Below are 18,510 nucleotides of genomic sequence, written 5' to 3' on the forward strand. Positions count from 1 at the left end.
GATTGAGGGGGAGGGGCTTGTGAGTTCCCTGCATTGTGGAAGGGTTGGACTAGATGACCCTGGAGGTACCTTCCAACTCTAGGATTCTATGCTTTAACTGGGCTCTCCTTCCTGGGAGGGGTTTCAAGAGAGGCTGCATGGCCCCCTGACAGCAATGAGGGTCCTGTGGATTGAGGGGGAGGGGCTTGTGAGTTCCCTGCATTGTGGAAGGGTTGGACTAGATGACCCTGGAGGTACCTTCCAACTCTAGGATTCTATGCTTTAACTGGCTCTCCTTCCTGGGAGGGGTTTCAAGAGAGGCTGCCTGGCTCCCTGACGGCAATGAGGGTCCTGTGGATTGAGGGGGAGGGGCTTGTGAGTTCCCTGCATTGGGGGAAGGGATGGACTAGATGACCCTGGAGGTACCTTCCAGCTCTAGGATTCTTTGCTTTAACTGGGCTCTCCTTCCTGGGAGGGGTTTCAAGAGAGGCTGCGGGGCCCCCTGACGGCAATGAGGGTCCTGTGGATTGAGGGGGAGGGGCTTGTGAGTTCCCTGCATTGGGGAAGGGATGGACTAGATGACCCTGGAGGTACCTTCCAACTCTAGGATTCTATGCTTTAACTGGGCTCTCCTTCCTGGGAGGGGTTTCAAGAGAGGCTGCATGGCCCCCTGACAGCAATGAGGGTCCTTTGGATGGAGGGGGAGGGGCTTGTGAGTTCCCTGCATTGGGGAAGGGATGGACTAGATGACCCTGGAGGTACCTTCCAGCTCTAGGATTCTGTGCTTTAACTGGGCTCTCCTTCCTGGGAGGGGTTTCAAGAGAGGCTGGCCTGGCCCCCTGACAGCAATGAGGGTCCTTTGGATGGAGGGGAGGGGCTTGTGAGTTCCCTGCATTGTGGAAGGGTTGGACTAGATGACCCTGGAGGTCCCTTCCAGCCCTAGGATTCTCTGCTTTATCTGGGCCTCTCCTTCCTGGGAGGGGTTTCAAGAGAGGCTGCCTGGCCCCCTGACAGCAATGAGGGTCCTTTGGATGGAGGGGAGGGGCTTGTGAGTTCCCTGCATTGGGGAAGGGATGGACTAGATGACCCTGGAGGTCCCTTCCAGCCCTAGGATTCTCTGCTTTATCTGGGCTCTCCTTCCTGGGAGGGGTTTCAAGAGAGGCTGCCTGGCCCCCTGACAGCAATGAGGGTCCTTTGGATGGAGGGGAGGGGCTTGTGAGTTCCCTGCATTGGGGAAGGGTTGGACTAGATGACCCTGGAGGTCCCTTCCAGCCCTAGGATTCTCTGCTTTATCTGGGCTCTCCTTCCTGGGAGGGGTTTCAAGAGAGGCTGCCTGGCCCCCTGACAGCAATGAGGGTCCTTTGGATGGAGGGGAGGGGCTTGTGAGTTCCCTGCATTGGGGAAGGGTTGGACTAGATGACCCTGGAGGTCCCTTCCAGCCCTAGGATTCTCTGCTTTATCTGGGCTCTCCTTCCTGGGAGGGGTTTCAAGAGAGGCTGCCTGGCCCCCTGACAGCAATGAGGGTCCTTTGGATGGAGGGGAGGGGCTTGTGAGTTCCCTGCATTGGGGAAGGGTTGGACTAGATGACCCTGGAGGTCCCTTCCAGCCCTAGGATTCTCTGCTTTATCTGGGCTCTCCTTCCTGGGAGGGGTTTCAAGAGAGGCTGCATGGCCCCCTGACAGCAATGAGGGTCCTGTGGATTGAGGGGGAGGGGCTTGTGAGTTCCCTGCATTGTGGAAGGGTTGGACTAGATGACCCTGGAGGTACCTTCCAACTCTAGGATTCTATGCTTTAACTGGGCTCTCCTTCCTGGGAGGGGTTTCAAGAGAGGCTGCATGGCCCCCTGACAGCAATGAGGGTCCTGTGGATTGAGGGGGAGGGGCTTGTGAGTTCCCTGCATTGTGGAAGGGTTGGACTAGATGACCCTGGAGGTACCTTCCAACTCTAGGATTCTATGCTTTAACTGGGCTCTCCTTCCTGGGAGGGGTTTCAAGAGAGGCTGCCTGGCTCCCTGACGGCAATGAGGGTCCTGTGGATTGAGGGGGAGGGGCTTGTGAGTTCCCTGCATTGGGGAAGGGTTGGACTAGATGACCCTGGAGGTACCTTCCAGCTCTAGGATTCTTTGCTTTAACTGGGCTCTCCTTCCTGGGAGGGGTTTCAAGAGAGGCTGCGGGGCCCCCTGACGGCAATGAGGGTCCTGTGGATTGAGGGGGAGGGGCTTGTGAGTTCCCTGCATTGGGGAAGGGATGGACTAGATGACCCTGGAGGTACCTTCCAACTCTAGGATTCTATGCTTTAACTGGGCTCTCCTTCCTGGGAGGGGTTTCAAGAGAGGCTGCCTGGCCCCCTGACAGCAATGAGGGTCCTTTGGATGGAGGGGGAGGGGCTTGTGAGTTCCCTGCATTGGGGAAGGGTTGGACTAGATGACCCTGGAGGTCCCTTCCAGCCCTAGGATTCTCTGCTTTATCTGGGCTCTCCTTCCTGGGAGGGGTTTCAAGAGAGGCTGCCTGGCCCCCTGACAGCAATGAGGGTCCTTTGGATGGAGGGGAGGGGCTTGTGAGTTCCCTGCATTGGGGAAGGGTTGGACTAGATGACCCTGGAGGTACCTTCCAGCTCTAGGATTCTGTGCTTTAACTGGGCTCTCCTTCCTGGGAGGGGTTTCAAGAGAGGCTGCATGGCCCCCTGACAGCAATGAGGGTCCTGTGGATTGAGGGGGAGGGGCTTGTGAGTTCCCTGCATTGGGGAAGGGATGGACTAGATGACCCTGGAGGTACCTTCCAGCCCTAGGATTCTCTGCTTTAACTGGGCTCTCCTTCCTGGGAGGGGTTTCAAGAGAGGCTGCATGGCCCCCTGACAGCAATGAGGGTCCTGTGGATTGAGGGGGAGGGGCTTGTGAGTTCCCTGCATTGGGGAAGGGTTGGACTAGATGACCCTGGAGGTACCTTCCAGCCCTAGGATTCTCTGCTTTAACTGGGCTCTCCTTCCTGGGAGGGGTTTCAAGAGAGGCTGCGGGGCCCCCTGACGGCAATGAGGGTCCTGTGGATTGAGGGGGAGGGGCTTGTGAGTTCCCTGCATTGTGGAAGGGTTGGACTAGATGACCCTGGAGGTACCTTCCAACTCTAGGATTCTATGCTTTAACTGGGCTCTCCTTCCTGGGAGGGGTTTCAAGAGAGGCTGCGGGGCCCCCTGACGGCAATGAGGGTCCTGTGGATTGAGGGGGAGGGGCTTGTGAGTTCCCTGCATTGTGGAAGGGTTGGACTAGATGACCCTGGAGGTACCTTCCAACTCTAGGATTCTATGCTTTAACTGGGCTCTCCTTCCTGGGAGGGGTTTCAAGAGAGGCTGCGGGGCCCCCTGACGGCAATGAGGGTCCTGTGGATTGAGGGGGAGGGGCTTGTGAGTTCCCTGCATTGTGGAAGGGTTGGACTAGATGACCCTGGAGGTACCTTCCAACTCTAGGATTCTGTGCTTTAACTGGGCTCTCCTTCCTGGGAGGGGTTTCAAGAGAGGCTGCATGGCCCCCTGACAGCAATGAGGGTCCTGTGGATTGAGGGGGAGGGGCTTGTGAGTTCCCTGCATTGTGGAAGGGTTGTACTAGATGACCCTGGAGGTACCTTCCAACTCTAGGATTCTATGCTTTAACTGGGCTCTCCTTCCTGGGAGGGGTTTCAAGAGAGGCTGCGGGGCCCCCTGACGGTAATGAGGGTCCTGTGGATTGAAGGGGAGGGGCTTGTGAGTTCCCTGCATTGTGGAAGGGTTGGACTAGATGACCCTGGAGGTACCTTCCAACTCTAGGATTCTGTGCTTTAACTGGGCTCTCCTTCCTGGGAGGGGTTTCAAGAGAGGCTGCCTGGCCCCCTGACAGCAATGAGGGTCCTTTGGATGGAGGGGAGGGGCTTGTGAGTTCCCTGCATTGGGGAAGGGTTGGACTAGATGACCCTGGAGGTCCCTTCCAGCCCTAGGATTCTCTGCTTTATCTGGGCTCTCCTTCCTGGGAGGGGTTTCAAGAGAGGCTGCATGGCCCCCTGACAGCAATGAGGGTCCTTTGGATGGAGGGGAGGGGCTTGTGAGTTCCCTGCATTGGGGAAGGGTTGGACTAGATGACCCTGGAGGTCCCTTCCAGCTCTAGGATTCTATGCTTTAACTGGGCGCTCCTTCCTGGGATGTTACAGGATGTCTGGCTTGGCACGGGTAAAGTGAGTGGAGTTCAGAGCCTTTCTCACCCGGTCCATTGTAGAGACTGCATTTGTTTGGATCTAATTCTGGAGGGAAACATGGGGAAGCAAATAAATATATGGAAATTGGAGACGGATGTGCAAATCTATCCTTTTTCATTGTGGAATGCTGGGAGTCATTAACTGTTGTCATGGTCTTTAGCCCTGCAAGTGCACTGAGAGTTTCCTTCTAGTTGAGAGGAGAGCCCTGAGGAGCTGGTTTTCAGCCTCCCCCAAAGATCTCCTCTTTGCTGGAGACCTGACCAGGATCTGACCAAGTGAGCCCCACAGATCAAAGAGGGGCCCCTCCTTGGTGCTTGGAAGAGGTGCTCTTCCTAGTACTTCACATCTATTGAAAGGAGAGAAAAAAGGATGAAGGGGTCACCAGTCCGCCTGGTCCTTTTGGGGCCCCAGATTGCCTTAAGAATTAGCCCCATCAGACAGACTGGACCAGTGGAATGAGAGGCTAAGCTCGTAACAACCTTCAAGAGCCAAGCAGAGACAGTGAACTTTCCCAAAGGAACAAGGAGGCATATCTAAAATAGTCTGGTACATTACATTACATAGCAAAACAAAATAGGAGTCAAGTGGTACCTTTAAGAACAACTTAGTTTTATTCAGAACAGAAGCTTTCATGTGGTCTCTAAGCACGCTTCATCAGACGAGGAATCCGGTACAGGGAACAAAGCCACGCATAACTGGTAGTCGGTGGCTCAGAATGCAAACGGCTACAAATTTAAGATCCAATCGCAGTATAGTAAAATTGTCTGGTAGGGAGTGGTTTAGAATGCAAATTTAAGATTCAGTGACAGAACAGTAAAATTAATCCAATGTATAGCTGCATAAGACTGTTTTATTATTTCTGTAGCTCTTTATCTGTTTGTTTATAATCTGATATATGCCAATAAAGGCTTTTGATTGATGGTAAAATTAACAAATTGAGCAAACCTTTGATCTGAGTAGCATGAGCATGCAAAAGCAATAAAACAGTAATATGTCAAAATGTGAGAATGTCAATGACTCTATGGTATTAAGCCTGGCTCAAAAGGAAGGTATTTATATCTCAGATTAATACAATATAGTCATTAACAGACATTCTCACATTTTGACATATTACTGTTTTATTGCTTTTGCATGCTCATGCTTCTCAGATCAAAGGTTTGCTCCATCTGTTAATCTTACTATTCTGTCATTGAATCTAAACCACTCCCTACCGGATAATTTTACTATACTGTGATTCGATCTTAAATTTGTACCATTTTGCATTCTGAGCCACTGACTACCAGCTATGTGTGGCTTTGCTCACTGTCCCGGATTCCTCGTCTGATGAAGTGTGCTTAGAGAGCACATGAAAGCTTATTTTCTGAATAAAACTATGTTGGTCTTAAAGATGCCACTTGACTCCTATTTTGTTCTGCTACTTCAGACCAACATGGCTGACTACTTGGATCTAATTACATAGCAAAACGAAACAAAACCTGATCTACAAACCACAAGAAGCACTTTTCTTCTGATCCACCGGGGCGATTCTCATTTGCTTTCCTTGTGACATGTAATTCTCTCTGTCTCTCCTTCCCCCCTCCCCAGAAAGAAGCCTCTCTTCATAGCCAAGTCACTAAAGGGACATTGACACAGTCGGAGGTGGCCCAAGAGAAGGGGAAGGAGATGGAAGAGCAGGACCCAGAAGGACCTGGAGCTTCGAAGAGGGCAAGCAGAGGCCCCTGTCCCACCCTAGCTGGGAGCAACGTTGAATTCTGGGAAAGCCCTGTGCCAGAGGTCCTGCCTAAGGACACCGTGACCTCAGACGCACATTTCCAATGCTTCCGGCAGTTCCGCTACCATGAGGCTGATGGGCCCCGAGAGGTTTGCAGCCAGCTCCATCGCCTTTGCAACCACTGGCTGGAGCCGGAGAGGCGCACCAAGAAGCAGGTCCTGGACGTGGTGGTTCTGGAGCGGTTCTTGGCCCTCCTGCCCCAGGAAATGCAGTGCTGGGTCAGAGGATGTGGGCCGGAGAGCAGTTCCCAGGCGGTGGCCTTGGCCGAAGGTTTCCTCCTGAGTCAGGCGGAGGAGAAGAGGCAGCCAGAGCAGCAGGTGAGGGGGTTTCCTCCGGATACATCCAATTCCATATCTGAGCTTCTCCTAAACTTTCCCTGAGAGATATTTGTCCAAGTGTAAATCCTCCAAATGGAAGATTTCTCAGCCTCCTTCAGCAGCTGCTTCTAGATAATTTCTGCTCCCTCCAGATAAGTGACCAGGTCTGCTGATGGAAGGGTGCAGAGTCTGGGAGTGGGGCAGGATCCACTGTCTTGTCTCTTCCATCCCATCTCTGACCCCTTTCCCTCACTGCTGTTTCAGATGTGGGGACCATCGGTGAAGGCAGAAGCTGCATTCTCTGGGGCAGACGGAGTCTCCTTGGAGCAAGGGCAGGGGGCGCAGGCCCAGGAGGGTGCCCAAGATGCCCTCTCCTCTGGTAAGGACTCTTTGTGCCTGGAGGGGATTGGGGCACCCCATGAACGTGATGGGGAGACTTTAAGGTCAGGAAAAGAATTAAATACGTCTCCACAGAACACACAGCACTCAGTATCCACTAACCGTCATTCTTCTCCAAGAGGATCAGACCGATTCGTGGAGGGCAAGTCCTCTCATTCATTATTCATATTTCATCTTTCTTACATAAGAACATAAGAGAAACCATGTTAGATCAGGCCAATGGCCCATCCAGTCCAACACTCTGTGTCACACAGTGGCCACACACACACACACACACACACACTGTGGCTAATAGCCACTGATGGACCTCTGCTTCATATTTCTATCTAACTCCCTCTTGAAGTTGGCTATGCTTTAGCCACCACCACCTCCTGTGGCAGTGAGTTCCACATGTTAATCACCCTTTGGGTGAAGAAGTACTTCCTTTTATCTGTTTTAACCCGACTGCTCATCAATTTCATTGAATGCCCAGGAGTTCTTCTATTGTGAGAAAGGGAAAAAGTAAGCTTCTCGCCCACCCCCAAGTCTACTCAGGTTGACAATGGCTTTCCAGTATAATATCCCCTTTTGGCTGTGGGTTCCCACCTTAGAGTACTCACTTTTGGCTGTGGGTTCCCACCTTAGAGTACTCACTAGATTAGGACCATTCAACAGATAAGCTGGCTGAAAGCATCAACCTTTTGTTTGCAAGGACACAACTCCAGGAAGCGGGAGTTTGAGCTGCCTATAGGAACTCTGAAAATGTAACCCTCTCCACTCCATTTAAAACCATTGCACAGCAAAGACAAAGCTGCAAGGAAAACATGGAACTGACCTTAAAATCCACCCCACGTTTTCCTTGCAGCAGCCAGCAAAGAAAGGCAGGAAGAGCCAGGAACTGAGACTCAGCCTTGGAGCTTCAAGGGGGTCTTTAAAGAGCTTTTGAAGCTCCCAACTGAAGGAGACTCTGCCTCAGAGCTTCAAAGAGCCTGAGAACTGAAAGGGAGGTAGTCTTCGAGGTTCAAAGAGTAAGGACAACAGGGGCAGAAAAGAACTCCGTGGGCCTGATCAAAGCCCTGGGCGGGCCGCTTCTGGCACGCGGGCCGAGTGTTTGACACCCCGTCCCTGGATTCTCCAGAAATGCTCCAGTGACATCTGGGATTTGGGCTGAACGCGATGGTGACATTTCATGCAATGTCATTTCCACCTCTGTCTATATCCAGCGGCAGCCCAGACTCAAGGGCCCAGCCGGCATAAGAATGGGATTCCTGGGTTTGTGCTCTGATCCAGCAGGGATGCTGTAACTTTAGGAACTCCAGAGTTCCCAGGGCACGTTTGAAGTCTGAAATATGTTGGCAGAGATTTTCACACCGAGGCTCATGGGTACTTCTCTTCTGCCTCTCCAGGATTTAGTAAAAATTGTGAAAGAATGTTGAGTGTATGTGGAGAAACGCCATCTTAGTTGGGAGGGAACATGAAACTGCTAGGCAGGCCGTGCGGCCTAGTCTTCCCTTCACTCCCCCCCTCCCTTCCGGAGTGAAACCATCAACTCTAGGGGGAAAACCTCCTAGAGAGGCAGGAAGTTCTTTTGTTTTATTGGAGTGAGGCGGGAAAAGGTCAGTCTGCGGCTGGCCCTCCAAGGAGAGAGGTTGTGAGTCTGTGGGCTCCTGACTGGGGGAGAGGCCTACTCAGGAGGACCCCAGGCAGTCAGACGGAGTAAGTCATCCACAAAGCAGGGCAAGTTAGACCAGGGACAGTAGGATGCGTTTATATCCACCCTTTTATTTGTCATGCTGTGCTGTGCTCAACCGTTTTTGTTTTGTTTTTCTTTTCCTTTCTTTTTCTCTTTTAATTAAATATTTTTACTGTTTTTGAATGCTGGCAGTCAAACTCTGTACCACATAGATCCCCAACTGCTTAGACCACGCTGCTTTATGAAAGGGGCCCCGGGGAAGGGGGAAGGCATGCAGTTGGATAAGGTGCCAATCCTCCAGGGGTTCCCCAAAGAAGTGCTGTGATCTCTGTAAACCCCAAGTACAGGGTGGCAGAGGGCCTTGAGGCCTGGCCTCATAGCTGGAGAGGGGGATTGGGAGTCCTGTTCCTCTTAATCTGAACCCCTAGACTGAGCAGGTGGTGGCAGCGAGCCCAAGTGGCCGGAGGAGAAATAGCTCCCTCCAGGAGTTGGCGACTCAATAGGGAGTTGACGGGACCGGGTCTGAAGACAGAATCGGGCCGGTTCCGCCACAGTGTACAGAGGGCTGGTCTCAGACGCCTGGGAAGGGGGTGCGTGAAGCAGGGAGTGACAAAGCAAATGGAATAAGAAGTCAAACCCCCTCCCTTCTTCCTTTCTGTTATGAACAGGCAGTGGAGAGACGTTGTTGAGCCGCTGTCTTTCTGGAGGTGTGGAAACGGCTGCTTTACCTCCAGTCCAGGTAGGGGAGAGCGAGAGACAGCCAGGGTCCCCCTTCTTTCTCGGAGAGGGGGGTGGGCTTTTGCTCCCACAGTTTCTACAAGGGTCCGGATGAGAGAGGATCTAAATGTAGCTCCCTTTACCCATGCCAAGCCGTATATCCTGTTCCGCCCCAGACTCCTCCCTTCCAGTGTGCAATGTCTGTCCTGCATGGAACAGGCTTCCTTGGGAGGTGGTGGGCTCTCCTTCCTTGGAGGTTTATTTATTTTATTTAGTTATTTTGCGGGTTTCTAGTCCGCCCTTTTCCAAGTGGGATTCAGGGCTGATTACAGCATAATAAAATAATTAAATCACACAAGAAGACAGTTAAAATTAAACAGTTAAAACCATTAAAAAGAAAGAAGACAAGGCAGATGGCTAGATGGCCGTCGGACAGCAATGAAGATCCTGTGAATTTGGGGGGAGGGGTTTGTGAGTTTCCTGCATTGTTCAGGGGGTTGGACTAGATGACCCTGTGAATTTGGGGGAGGGGTTTGTGAGTTTCCTGCATTGTTCAGGGGGTTGGACTAGATGACCCTGGAGGTCCTTTCCAACTCTAGGATTTTGCGATCGCTGACGAGGGAATCTGCTTTTTCTTTCAGTGCCCCATTTCCTTTGAGGAGGTTTCTGTCTGCTTCACCCCAGGAGAGTGGGCCCTGCTGGATCCGGGCCAGAGGACTCTCTACAGGGAAGTCATGCGGGAGAACTATGGAAGCGTCATCTCTCTGGGTAAGGAGCTTTCACAGGGGCCAAAGTTGTGAGTAGTTACCCCTGGGATGATGCAGGAATCAAACTGTTGAACAGCAATACATCATGTTGAGGCCTTTCCAGCTTTGGTGAGGGGCGACTGAGACCAGTGGTGCGGCCGTCACCGAAGCCTGAGAAGGTGTCCCGGATAACAATGTTTGGTAAAACCGTTTTGGAGAAACCATAGAATGTTTTTGTACATTACAACAGCACAAAAAAGGTCCATTCTCAGATTACAGTATTACAAGAGAGGCAGGCCCATACCTAAGGGAGGCCCCAGGGGGACATGGTCCTTGCACCCAACCCCCCCCTCAACATGTATGGCCCCTCCTTTCCCCGGCGCTCTTGCAGCCCCTGATCTCTGCACTGCTGTTCTTGCGACCCTCGCCCGATCTCCGCACTCCGTGTCTGGCTTCCCCCGCACAAACTCCCCGCCACTTTTCTGGTGGCCCCCACTCTCATCACCACTCTTGCGGCCCCCACCTGAATTCCTCCCTGCATCTCTGCAGGCCCGCCACCAATTTTTTTTTCCTCTGCTCCCCCACCAGAAATTTGCTCTCTACAATATTTTTATTAGGAGCAAGCCATTCCTTTTGATGGCAGAAAGCAAGCTCCAAAAGGATTGAATGGTAAGTTTCTGGGTGCACATTGGACCTTTCTTGTAATATTGTAATGTGAGAATGGACCTTTCTTGTGCTTTTGTAATGTACAAAAAAGTTTATGGTTTTTCTAAAAGGAAAGGAAAAGTCCCCTGTGCAAGCACCAGTCGTTTCCAACTCTAGGGTGACGTTGCTTTCACAATGTTTTCACGGCACACTTTTTACGGGGTGGTTTGCCATTGCCTTCCCCAGTCTTTTACACTTTCCCCCCAGCAAGCTGGGTACTCATTTTACCGACCTCGGAAGGATGGAAGGCTGAGGCAACCTTGGGCCGGCTACCTGAATCCAGCTTCTGTGGGAATCGAACTCAGGTCGTGAGTAGAGAGTTCAGACTGCAGTACTGCTGCTTTACCATTCTGCGCCACGGGGCTGCTTTCTAAAAAATTTTTACTAAACATTGTTAGCCAATACACCACAGTGTTTGTTTTTCTTGTTGCATGTAATGTGAAGTGTGATCCCGTTTTGTTGGTGTTACTGAGAAGGTGTCCCAGCCCGAGGCAAAGGTGGAGATGGAAGCGAACCTGAGAGAGAATCTGGAAGGGGCCAGATCCTCATTTCTCTGCTGCTTACATTTACAACACCCCCTCCCCCCTGGATGGGATTACAAACATCCCCTTTGACTGTGACCTGGAAAAGATCCTGTCAAGAACCCAAGCCTGGGTCCCCCTGGTATTATACTTCTACCTCTGTAGTGTCAGGTGGTCCGAATGACCCAATCGAGGGTCCTCCCTGATGGAATCTTCCAGAAGCTGTCAGCACCCACCCAGTCCCCCCTAACTCCTAGTTACACAACTGGATACAGGTTCTCAGGATTCACCAAAGCCAGCCTTAAAAAAGATAAGGTTGGGGGACGGGGGGACAGGGTGAAATCATCAACATCTGCAAGTCAAACAAACCATTTAATACTCACATTAACCCTTGAGGGGAACTAGGCTGCTTTGCCTCACAGATCTGTCCCTCTTACACTGGCTGGGATTGCGGGCTAAAATCCTGGCCATGATTCCAGAAGAATTTTTACTCTTAAATTTATTTCCTTCCCGAAGAAGGATTACTTTTTCTTTCTCTGTCTCTGCAAATGAAGCCAGAAGTATAAGAGAGACTTTGGTGGAGAAAGACAATCGCCTTGCATCCAAAGAAAAGCTGGGGAGTTTCTCGAGAGGATCTCAAGAGCATATTTCCTCCCCAAATGAGCTGTCTGACAGTAAGTATCATTCAGTTAGGCCAAGAAAGAGGCAAGGCATAGCCATGGGGGAGTTTGGATTGACTTCAGACCAACATTTAGTTATTTATTTAGTTTTATTTCTTGCACTTGTATCCTGCCCTCCCCAAACGGGCTCAGGGCGGCTAACAACGGACACAATTTGATGAAAGATTCAACTTATAACATTAAAACATTATTAAAACATTCAAATATTAAAACAGTTTAAATGCAGTTCAGATGTCATGCTCTGTCTGTTTTGAATTAATTTCTGATGCGCTTGTGGGGTAGATAGTACACACCCCCATAGATGTTAAAAGTGCCTCCGTTTAGTTATTAAAAACCTGCCAGAACAGATATGTCTTACAGGCCCTGCGGAATTATGATAAATCCCGCAGGGCCCTGGTCTCCTCAGGGAGGGCCTTCCAGAGGGCAGGCGCAGCCACGGAAAAGGCTCTTGCCCTTGTAGTGGTCAAAAGGGCATCCTTTAGCCCGGGGATCTTTAACAGATTTAACGAGCTTGATCGTAGTGCTCTCTGGGGCTTGTGTGGGGAAAGGCGGTCCAGAAAGTAGACAGGTCCCAAGCCATATAGGGCTTTAAAGGTCATAACCAGCACTTTGAACCGGGCTCGGAAAACTACAGACAACCTGTGCAGCGTCTCCACTGCAGGTTGGTACAATCACACAGCCCGCTGCAGGGGGAGGAGTCCTTCTGGGGATGTCAAGAAGAAAAGATATTGGATTTATATTTGGCCCTATGCTCTGAATCTCAAGAGTCTCAGAGAGGTCACAATCTCCTTTACCTTCCCCCCCCCCAACACCGCAACAGACACCCTGTGAGATGGGTGGGGCTGAGAGAGCTCTCCTCAGAAGCTGCCTTTTAAAGGACAGCTCTGCGAGAGCTATGGCTGATCCAAGGCCATTCTAGCAGCTACAAGTGGAAGAGTGGGGAATCAAACCCCGTTCTCCCAGATAGGACTCTACACACTTCAGCACTACACCAGACTGGCTCTGGAAGAGGCAAGGAATAGCCATGGGGGATTTTGGATTGAGTTCGGAGCAACATTTAGTTGGTACAATCAGACAGCCCACTGCAGGGACAGGAGGCCTTCTGGGGACTGGGACTTGTAGGGTCAGGAGCTCCCTCTGAGCAAGAGCTCAGGTGTGGCTCTCGTAGGGATGAGGTATCCTGAAAGACTAGATATCTGGGGAGGGTGGGAGAGAGGTTAAGATCAGGCAAGCCGAAGGAGGCCGAAGGGCCCTCAGTCCTTTCCTCCTGCAGTCTCATCGATGCCTTTAGAACTTACCTGCCCTCCAGGTGTTAATGGGATCTCTCTTCTTATTCCAGCCCAAGATGATCAGAGCAATGAGGGGGGTGAGGAACTGGATCAGCAGTTGCCAGATCGAGTTGAAAAGGTGGACTTGAAAGAAAACATCAGGAATCCAGAAAGACCTAAGAGAAAGAAAGGCAGCCATACAGCTGAGAAGAGAAATGGAAGAAGACATAATGCACGTTTTCCAAAGCAGAGGATAATGAGGGCAAGTACATCTGTTCGGAGTGTAAAGTACTTCAAAACCAGATCACAGCTCCCTATGCACAAAAGACAACAAAGGGGGGAGAAATTGTTTGAATGCACAGAGTTTGGAAGGAGATTCAGTGAGAGAGGGACTCTTCAGAGGCATCAGAGAATCCACACAGGGGAGCGACCTTTTGAATGCTCAGAGTGTGCAAAGAGGTTCACTGAGAGACAGAAACTTCAGATGCATCAGAGAATCCACACAGGGGAGAGACCTTTTGAATGCTCAGAGTGTGGAAAGAGATTCAGTCAGAGTGCCAATCTTCAAACTCATCAGAGAACCCACACAGGGGAGAGACCTTTTGAATGCTCAGAGTGTGGAAAGAGATTCAGTCAGAGTGCCAATCTTCAAACTCATCAGAGAACCCACACAGGGGAGAGACCTTTTGAATGCTCAGAGTGTGGAAAGAGATTCAGTCACACTGGCAGTCTTCAAAGTCATCAGAGAACCCACACCGGGGAGAAACCTTTTGAATGCTCAGAATGTGGAATGAGATTCAGTCAGAGTTGCAATCTTCAAACTCATCAGAGAACCCACAAAGGGGAGAGACCTTTTGAATGCTCAGAGTGTGGAAAGAGATTCACTGACAGTGGCTATCTTCAAACTCATCAGAGAACCCACACCGGGGAGAAACCTTTTGAATGCTCAGAATGTGGAATGAGATTCAGTCAGAGTTGCAATCTTCAAAGTCATCAGAGAACCCACACAGGGGAGAGACCTTTTGAATGCTCAGAGTGTGGAAAGAGATTCAGTCGGAGTAGCCATCTTCAAAGTCATCAGAGAACCCACACAGGGGAGAGACCTTTTGAATGCTCAGAGTGTGGAAAGAGATTCAGTCGGAGTGACTCTCTTCAAAGTCATCAGAGAACCCACACTGGGGAGAGACCTTTTGAATGCTCAGAGTGTGGAAAGAGTTTCACTGACAGTGGCAGTCTTCACAGGCATCAGAGAACCCACACAGGGGAGAGACCTTTTGAATGCTCAGAGTGTGGAAAGAGATTCAGTCATAGTGGCCATCTTCAAAGCCATCAGAGAACCCACACAGGGGAGAGACCTTTTTAATGACAGGCCTTTAATACCTAACTGGGAGGGGACTGCCACCCTACGCCGCTGAGCGACGTCACTCATGAGGAATTAGGATAGCTGTGTGAAGAAAGAAAGTTATGATCCCGCCTATACTGAGATTTTGAGTAGCACCATGACATATATTTCAATTGTTATCTTACTGTTTTTAGATTGTAACCTTAAATTGTTTTCCAATTGCCTGCTAGCCGCCCTGAGTCCACTTGGGGAGAGCGCAGGATAGAAAACTAAATAAATAAATAAATTCCTTGTTATTCGTATTGAATCCCACACTTCGCAGAGCTTTTTCCAATCAATTTCATGCTCAAAAAGCTTTTCATTCTTCAGTAGAGTTTTCCCAGGACATTTTGAATAGCGTTTGAGTCCAGTGGCACCTTTAAGACCAGCAAAGTTCTATCCAAGGTGTAAGCACGCACACTTCTTCAGATACGCTGAAATGGAAGCTACCAGTCCATACCTCTAGGCAGAGGGAGAGCAGTAGATTAGCATACAACGTAATGAAGATGTTTAAGAGATGCCAGGACCCAACAGAGATAACAAGCTTCCTTTACATGGTCCCCATTTGTTTGGATTTATGGTAATTCTGGGGAGAAACATAGGGGAGCAAATAAATATATGGAAATTGGAGACTGATGTGTAAATGTACCCTTCTTAATTGTGGAATGCTGAGCCCCTATGCTTCATTATTTCTAGTGGAAGGAAGGCATTTAAAAGGCGTGCGGTCCCTTTAAATGTAATGGCCAGAACTCCCTTTAAAGTTCCGCTTGCCACACCCTTGCTCCTGGCTCCACCCCCAAAGTCCCCAGATATTTCTAGAGTTGGACTTGGCAACCCTAAACAGAGTCCGCCTTCCAAGGCGGCCATTTTCTTTAGGGGAAATTGAACTCTGTATTTTGGAGATGGGGTGGAACTGTGGGAGACCTCCAGGCCCCACTAGCTGCACGGAGAAGTGACTGAGGGCCAGGCTGCATCCCGGATCTACATCTCCTCACCCCAGAGCTGGCAAGCGTAGGCTGGGAGACCCTGGCTGGCATTCCTCAGCTTCAGGAGGGGCTGCCCGGCCCGTCTGTTTGCCAGGGCTTTTCAGGGAGTTTGAATTGGCAGGCGTCTCTTTAAAGGGAGGGAGGACGAGGGGTTTTTAAAAGTATTTTTAAATGAAAACGGTTTCAACTATCATTGTAAGCATGTTGAACTATCATCATCATCATCATTATTGCGCACGTTCCCCCATGGGGACTCAGGGCGGAGTACATCAACATAAGTAATAATAAAATCACAATAACATCACAATAAAAACCAGTTACAATATTTAGTTGACAGTACAAGAGGATGAGCCAGCAAGATGAGAGCCAATGTGGTGTATTGGTTAAGTGTGCGAACTCTAATTTGGGAGATCCGATTTGATTCCCCACTCCTCCGCTTTCACTTGCTGGAATGGCCTTGGGTCTGCCATAGCTTTCGTAAGAATTGCCCTTGAAAAGGCATCTGTTGTAAGAGCTCTCTTAGCCTCACAGGGTGTCTGTTGTGGGGGAGAAAGGTAAAGGAGATTGTATGCCGCTCTGAGATTCAGAGTATAGGGTGGGATATAAATCCGATATCTTCTTATAGCAGGATGATATAGCGAGATGGTCCAGCAAAATGATACAGTAGGGTTGGCCAACCGATCTAATAAATAGATACCCACCGCCTCATCCCAAAGCCTTGTGGAACAGCTGTTTTACAGGCCCTATGAAAGGCTAATAAGCCAGGTAGGGCCTGGATCTCCATAGCAAGCTGATTCCACTAGGTAGAGGCAAGATGGGCATCTCTTAAGCCAGGGACGGTCAAAAGATCTTGGGAAGATGAAAGAAGCGACCTCCGGGGCATCTACGGGAAGAGACGGTCCCGCAGGTGTGTTGGTTCCAGGCCACGCAAGGCTTTAGGAGTCAAAACGAGCACCTTGAAACGGACCCGGTACTCTATAGGCGGTTAGGGTTAGGGGTTAGGGTTAGGGGTTAGGCAAGCCGTGGAGTGCCGGCCATATGCTCACCCGTACAGGTGATGCAGTCAGCAGGTGAGCTGCCGCATTCTGCACCCGCTGCCGTTTCCGGATCAGCGTCAAGGGCAAGCCAGCGTAGAGCAAGTTACAGCAGTGCAGCCTGAAGGCGGCCATTGCAGAGGTCACTCCAGCCAGGATAGAGATGGTGCTAGTTGCCTGATCTGCCCTAGATGGTAAAAGACAGACCCAGTAGCATCGTGACCTGGGCCTCCATAGAAAGAGAGGCATCCAGAATCCCTCCCAAACTCTTCACCTGTTGGGCCGGCACTTAACGATAAGGAAAGGTGAAGCTAATTAGATGAATTGTAACCATCCCAGGCTAGGGGGGGACAGGTCGCCCGTGGCCATCACTGGGGGATGGGAGAGGGAGGCTTGCTGGCTCCACGTGGGACTAAATCAAAAGCCTGTCAGCAAAACAACCACAAAACACTGCAAATATTACAACATGCTGTATCTATTCACAAGCACTTGATATCATGTAATTTGTTTCACATACGATGACTCACTGACACCTTCAACGGAGCACCGTACATGGAGCCTTCAGCTTCCAGCATTCCAAAACAGCTCATTGAAGGCGCATACACAGTTCGTCTTGAAAGCAGGGTGGATTCTACATCTCTTTCAAAAAAATCTACAGGCAGTCCCCAGGTCCAGCACATCGCTTGGATATCTGTTTCTCGAATGTTTCGAATCACATCACTCCGCAATTCATACAATATCAGTCATCAATGGCTGGCGTTCCTTGCCTTGCTGAGTGGCAAGGAGCACCAGCCACTGACGACTGACATTGTTTGAATCCTAGAGTGATGTGATTCGGTGTCTGAGTCCCTACAACTCACTTGCGCCTGAGGAAGCATTTGAGAAACAGATATCCAAGCTCCTGGCTCCACCCCCAAAGTCCCCAGATATTTCTTGAGCTGGACTTGACAACCCTACACAGAGTCCACCTTCCAAGGCGGCCATTTTCTTTAGGGGGAACTGAACTCTGTATTTTGGAGATCGGTTTGAATTGGCAGGTGTCTCTTTAAAGGGAAGGAGGATGAGGGGTTTTTAAAAATATTTTAAAATGAAAACAGTTTCAACTGTTATTGTAAGCACTTTGAACTATTATTATTATTATTATTGCGCCTATTCCCCCGTGGGGGCTTAGGGCGGAGTACATCAACATAAGTAGTAATAAAATCACAATAAAAACCAGTTGCAATATTTAGTTGACAGTACAACAGGATGAGCCAGTAAGATGAGAGCCAATTTGGTGTAGTGGTTAAGTGTGCGGACTCTAATTTGGGAGATCCAGGTTTGATTCCCCACTCCTCCACTTTCACTTTCTGGAATGGCCTTGGGTCAGCCAGAGCTTTCACAGGAGTTGTCCTTGAAAAGGCAGCTGCTGGAAGAGCTCTCTCAGCCCCACCCACCCCACAGGGTGTCTGTTGTGGGGGTTGAAGGAGATAGTAAGCTGCTCTGAGTCTCTGATTCAGAGAGAGGGGTGGGGTATAAATCTGCAATTCTTCTTGGCGTTTGGATTGAGATGCTATACAGCAGCGGTGGCCAAAGATGCTTAATTTAAGAGCCACAAAGAATAAATGTCAGATGTTTGAGAGCGGCAAGACATGAATGTGAGATGTTTGAGAGCCACAAGGAAGGAAGGAAGGAAGGAAGGAAGGAGCTCGGGGAGGGGCTTTTTTTTTTAGGTAGAGGTACCACATTTGCAGCACAGTATCCAGTGCCTCTCTCCAAAATACCTTCCAAGTTTCAAAAAGATTGAACCAGGGGGTCCAATTCTATGAGCCCCCAAAGAAAGTGCCCGTATCCTTCATCGTTTCCAATGGAGGGGAGGCATTTAAAGAGTGTGCAGTGGTCCCTTCCAGTGCGCTGGCCAGAACTCCCTTCGCAGTTCAACGGCGCTTGTCACAACCTTGCTCCTGGCTCCACCCCCGAAGCGCCTAGATATTTCTTGCATGGGACTTGGTGGGCACCCCTAATGCCAGGCGCCGAACTTCACCCGCTGAGTTTCTGCCTGCCCTGCTGCAAGGCAGCCAAGCGCGGGAGCTCTGCAAGGAAACGGGAGCAGGAGAAGGTCCATTGCGTTTCCCGGC

At 50.3% G+C, this 18,510-nt stretch overlaps 1 protein-coding gene across 1 annotated transcript; it reads left to right on the forward strand.

Moving 5' to 3' along the window:
- Positions 1–13,422: 13,422 nt before the first annotated feature.
- On the forward strand, positions 13,423–17,209 carry LOC132588992 (gastrula zinc finger protein XlCGF17.1-like; the record flags this gene model as incomplete). Its single annotated transcript, XM_060261504.1, has 2 exons — positions 13,423–14,323; positions 17,052–17,209. Coding segments are annotated over 2 exons (1,059 nt in total), but the record flags the coding sequence as incomplete, so codon positions are not given.
- Between the last annotated feature and the right edge of the window lie 1,301 nt (positions 17,210–18,510).

This window comes from Heteronotia binoei, chromosome 21 (genome assembly GCF_032191835.1).
Source record: "Heteronotia binoei isolate CCM8104 ecotype False Entrance Well chromosome 21, APGP_CSIRO_Hbin_v1, whole genome shotgun sequence".
Classification (NCBI taxonomy): Eukaryota; Metazoa; Chordata; class Lepidosauria; order Squamata; family Gekkonidae; genus Heteronotia; species Heteronotia binoei.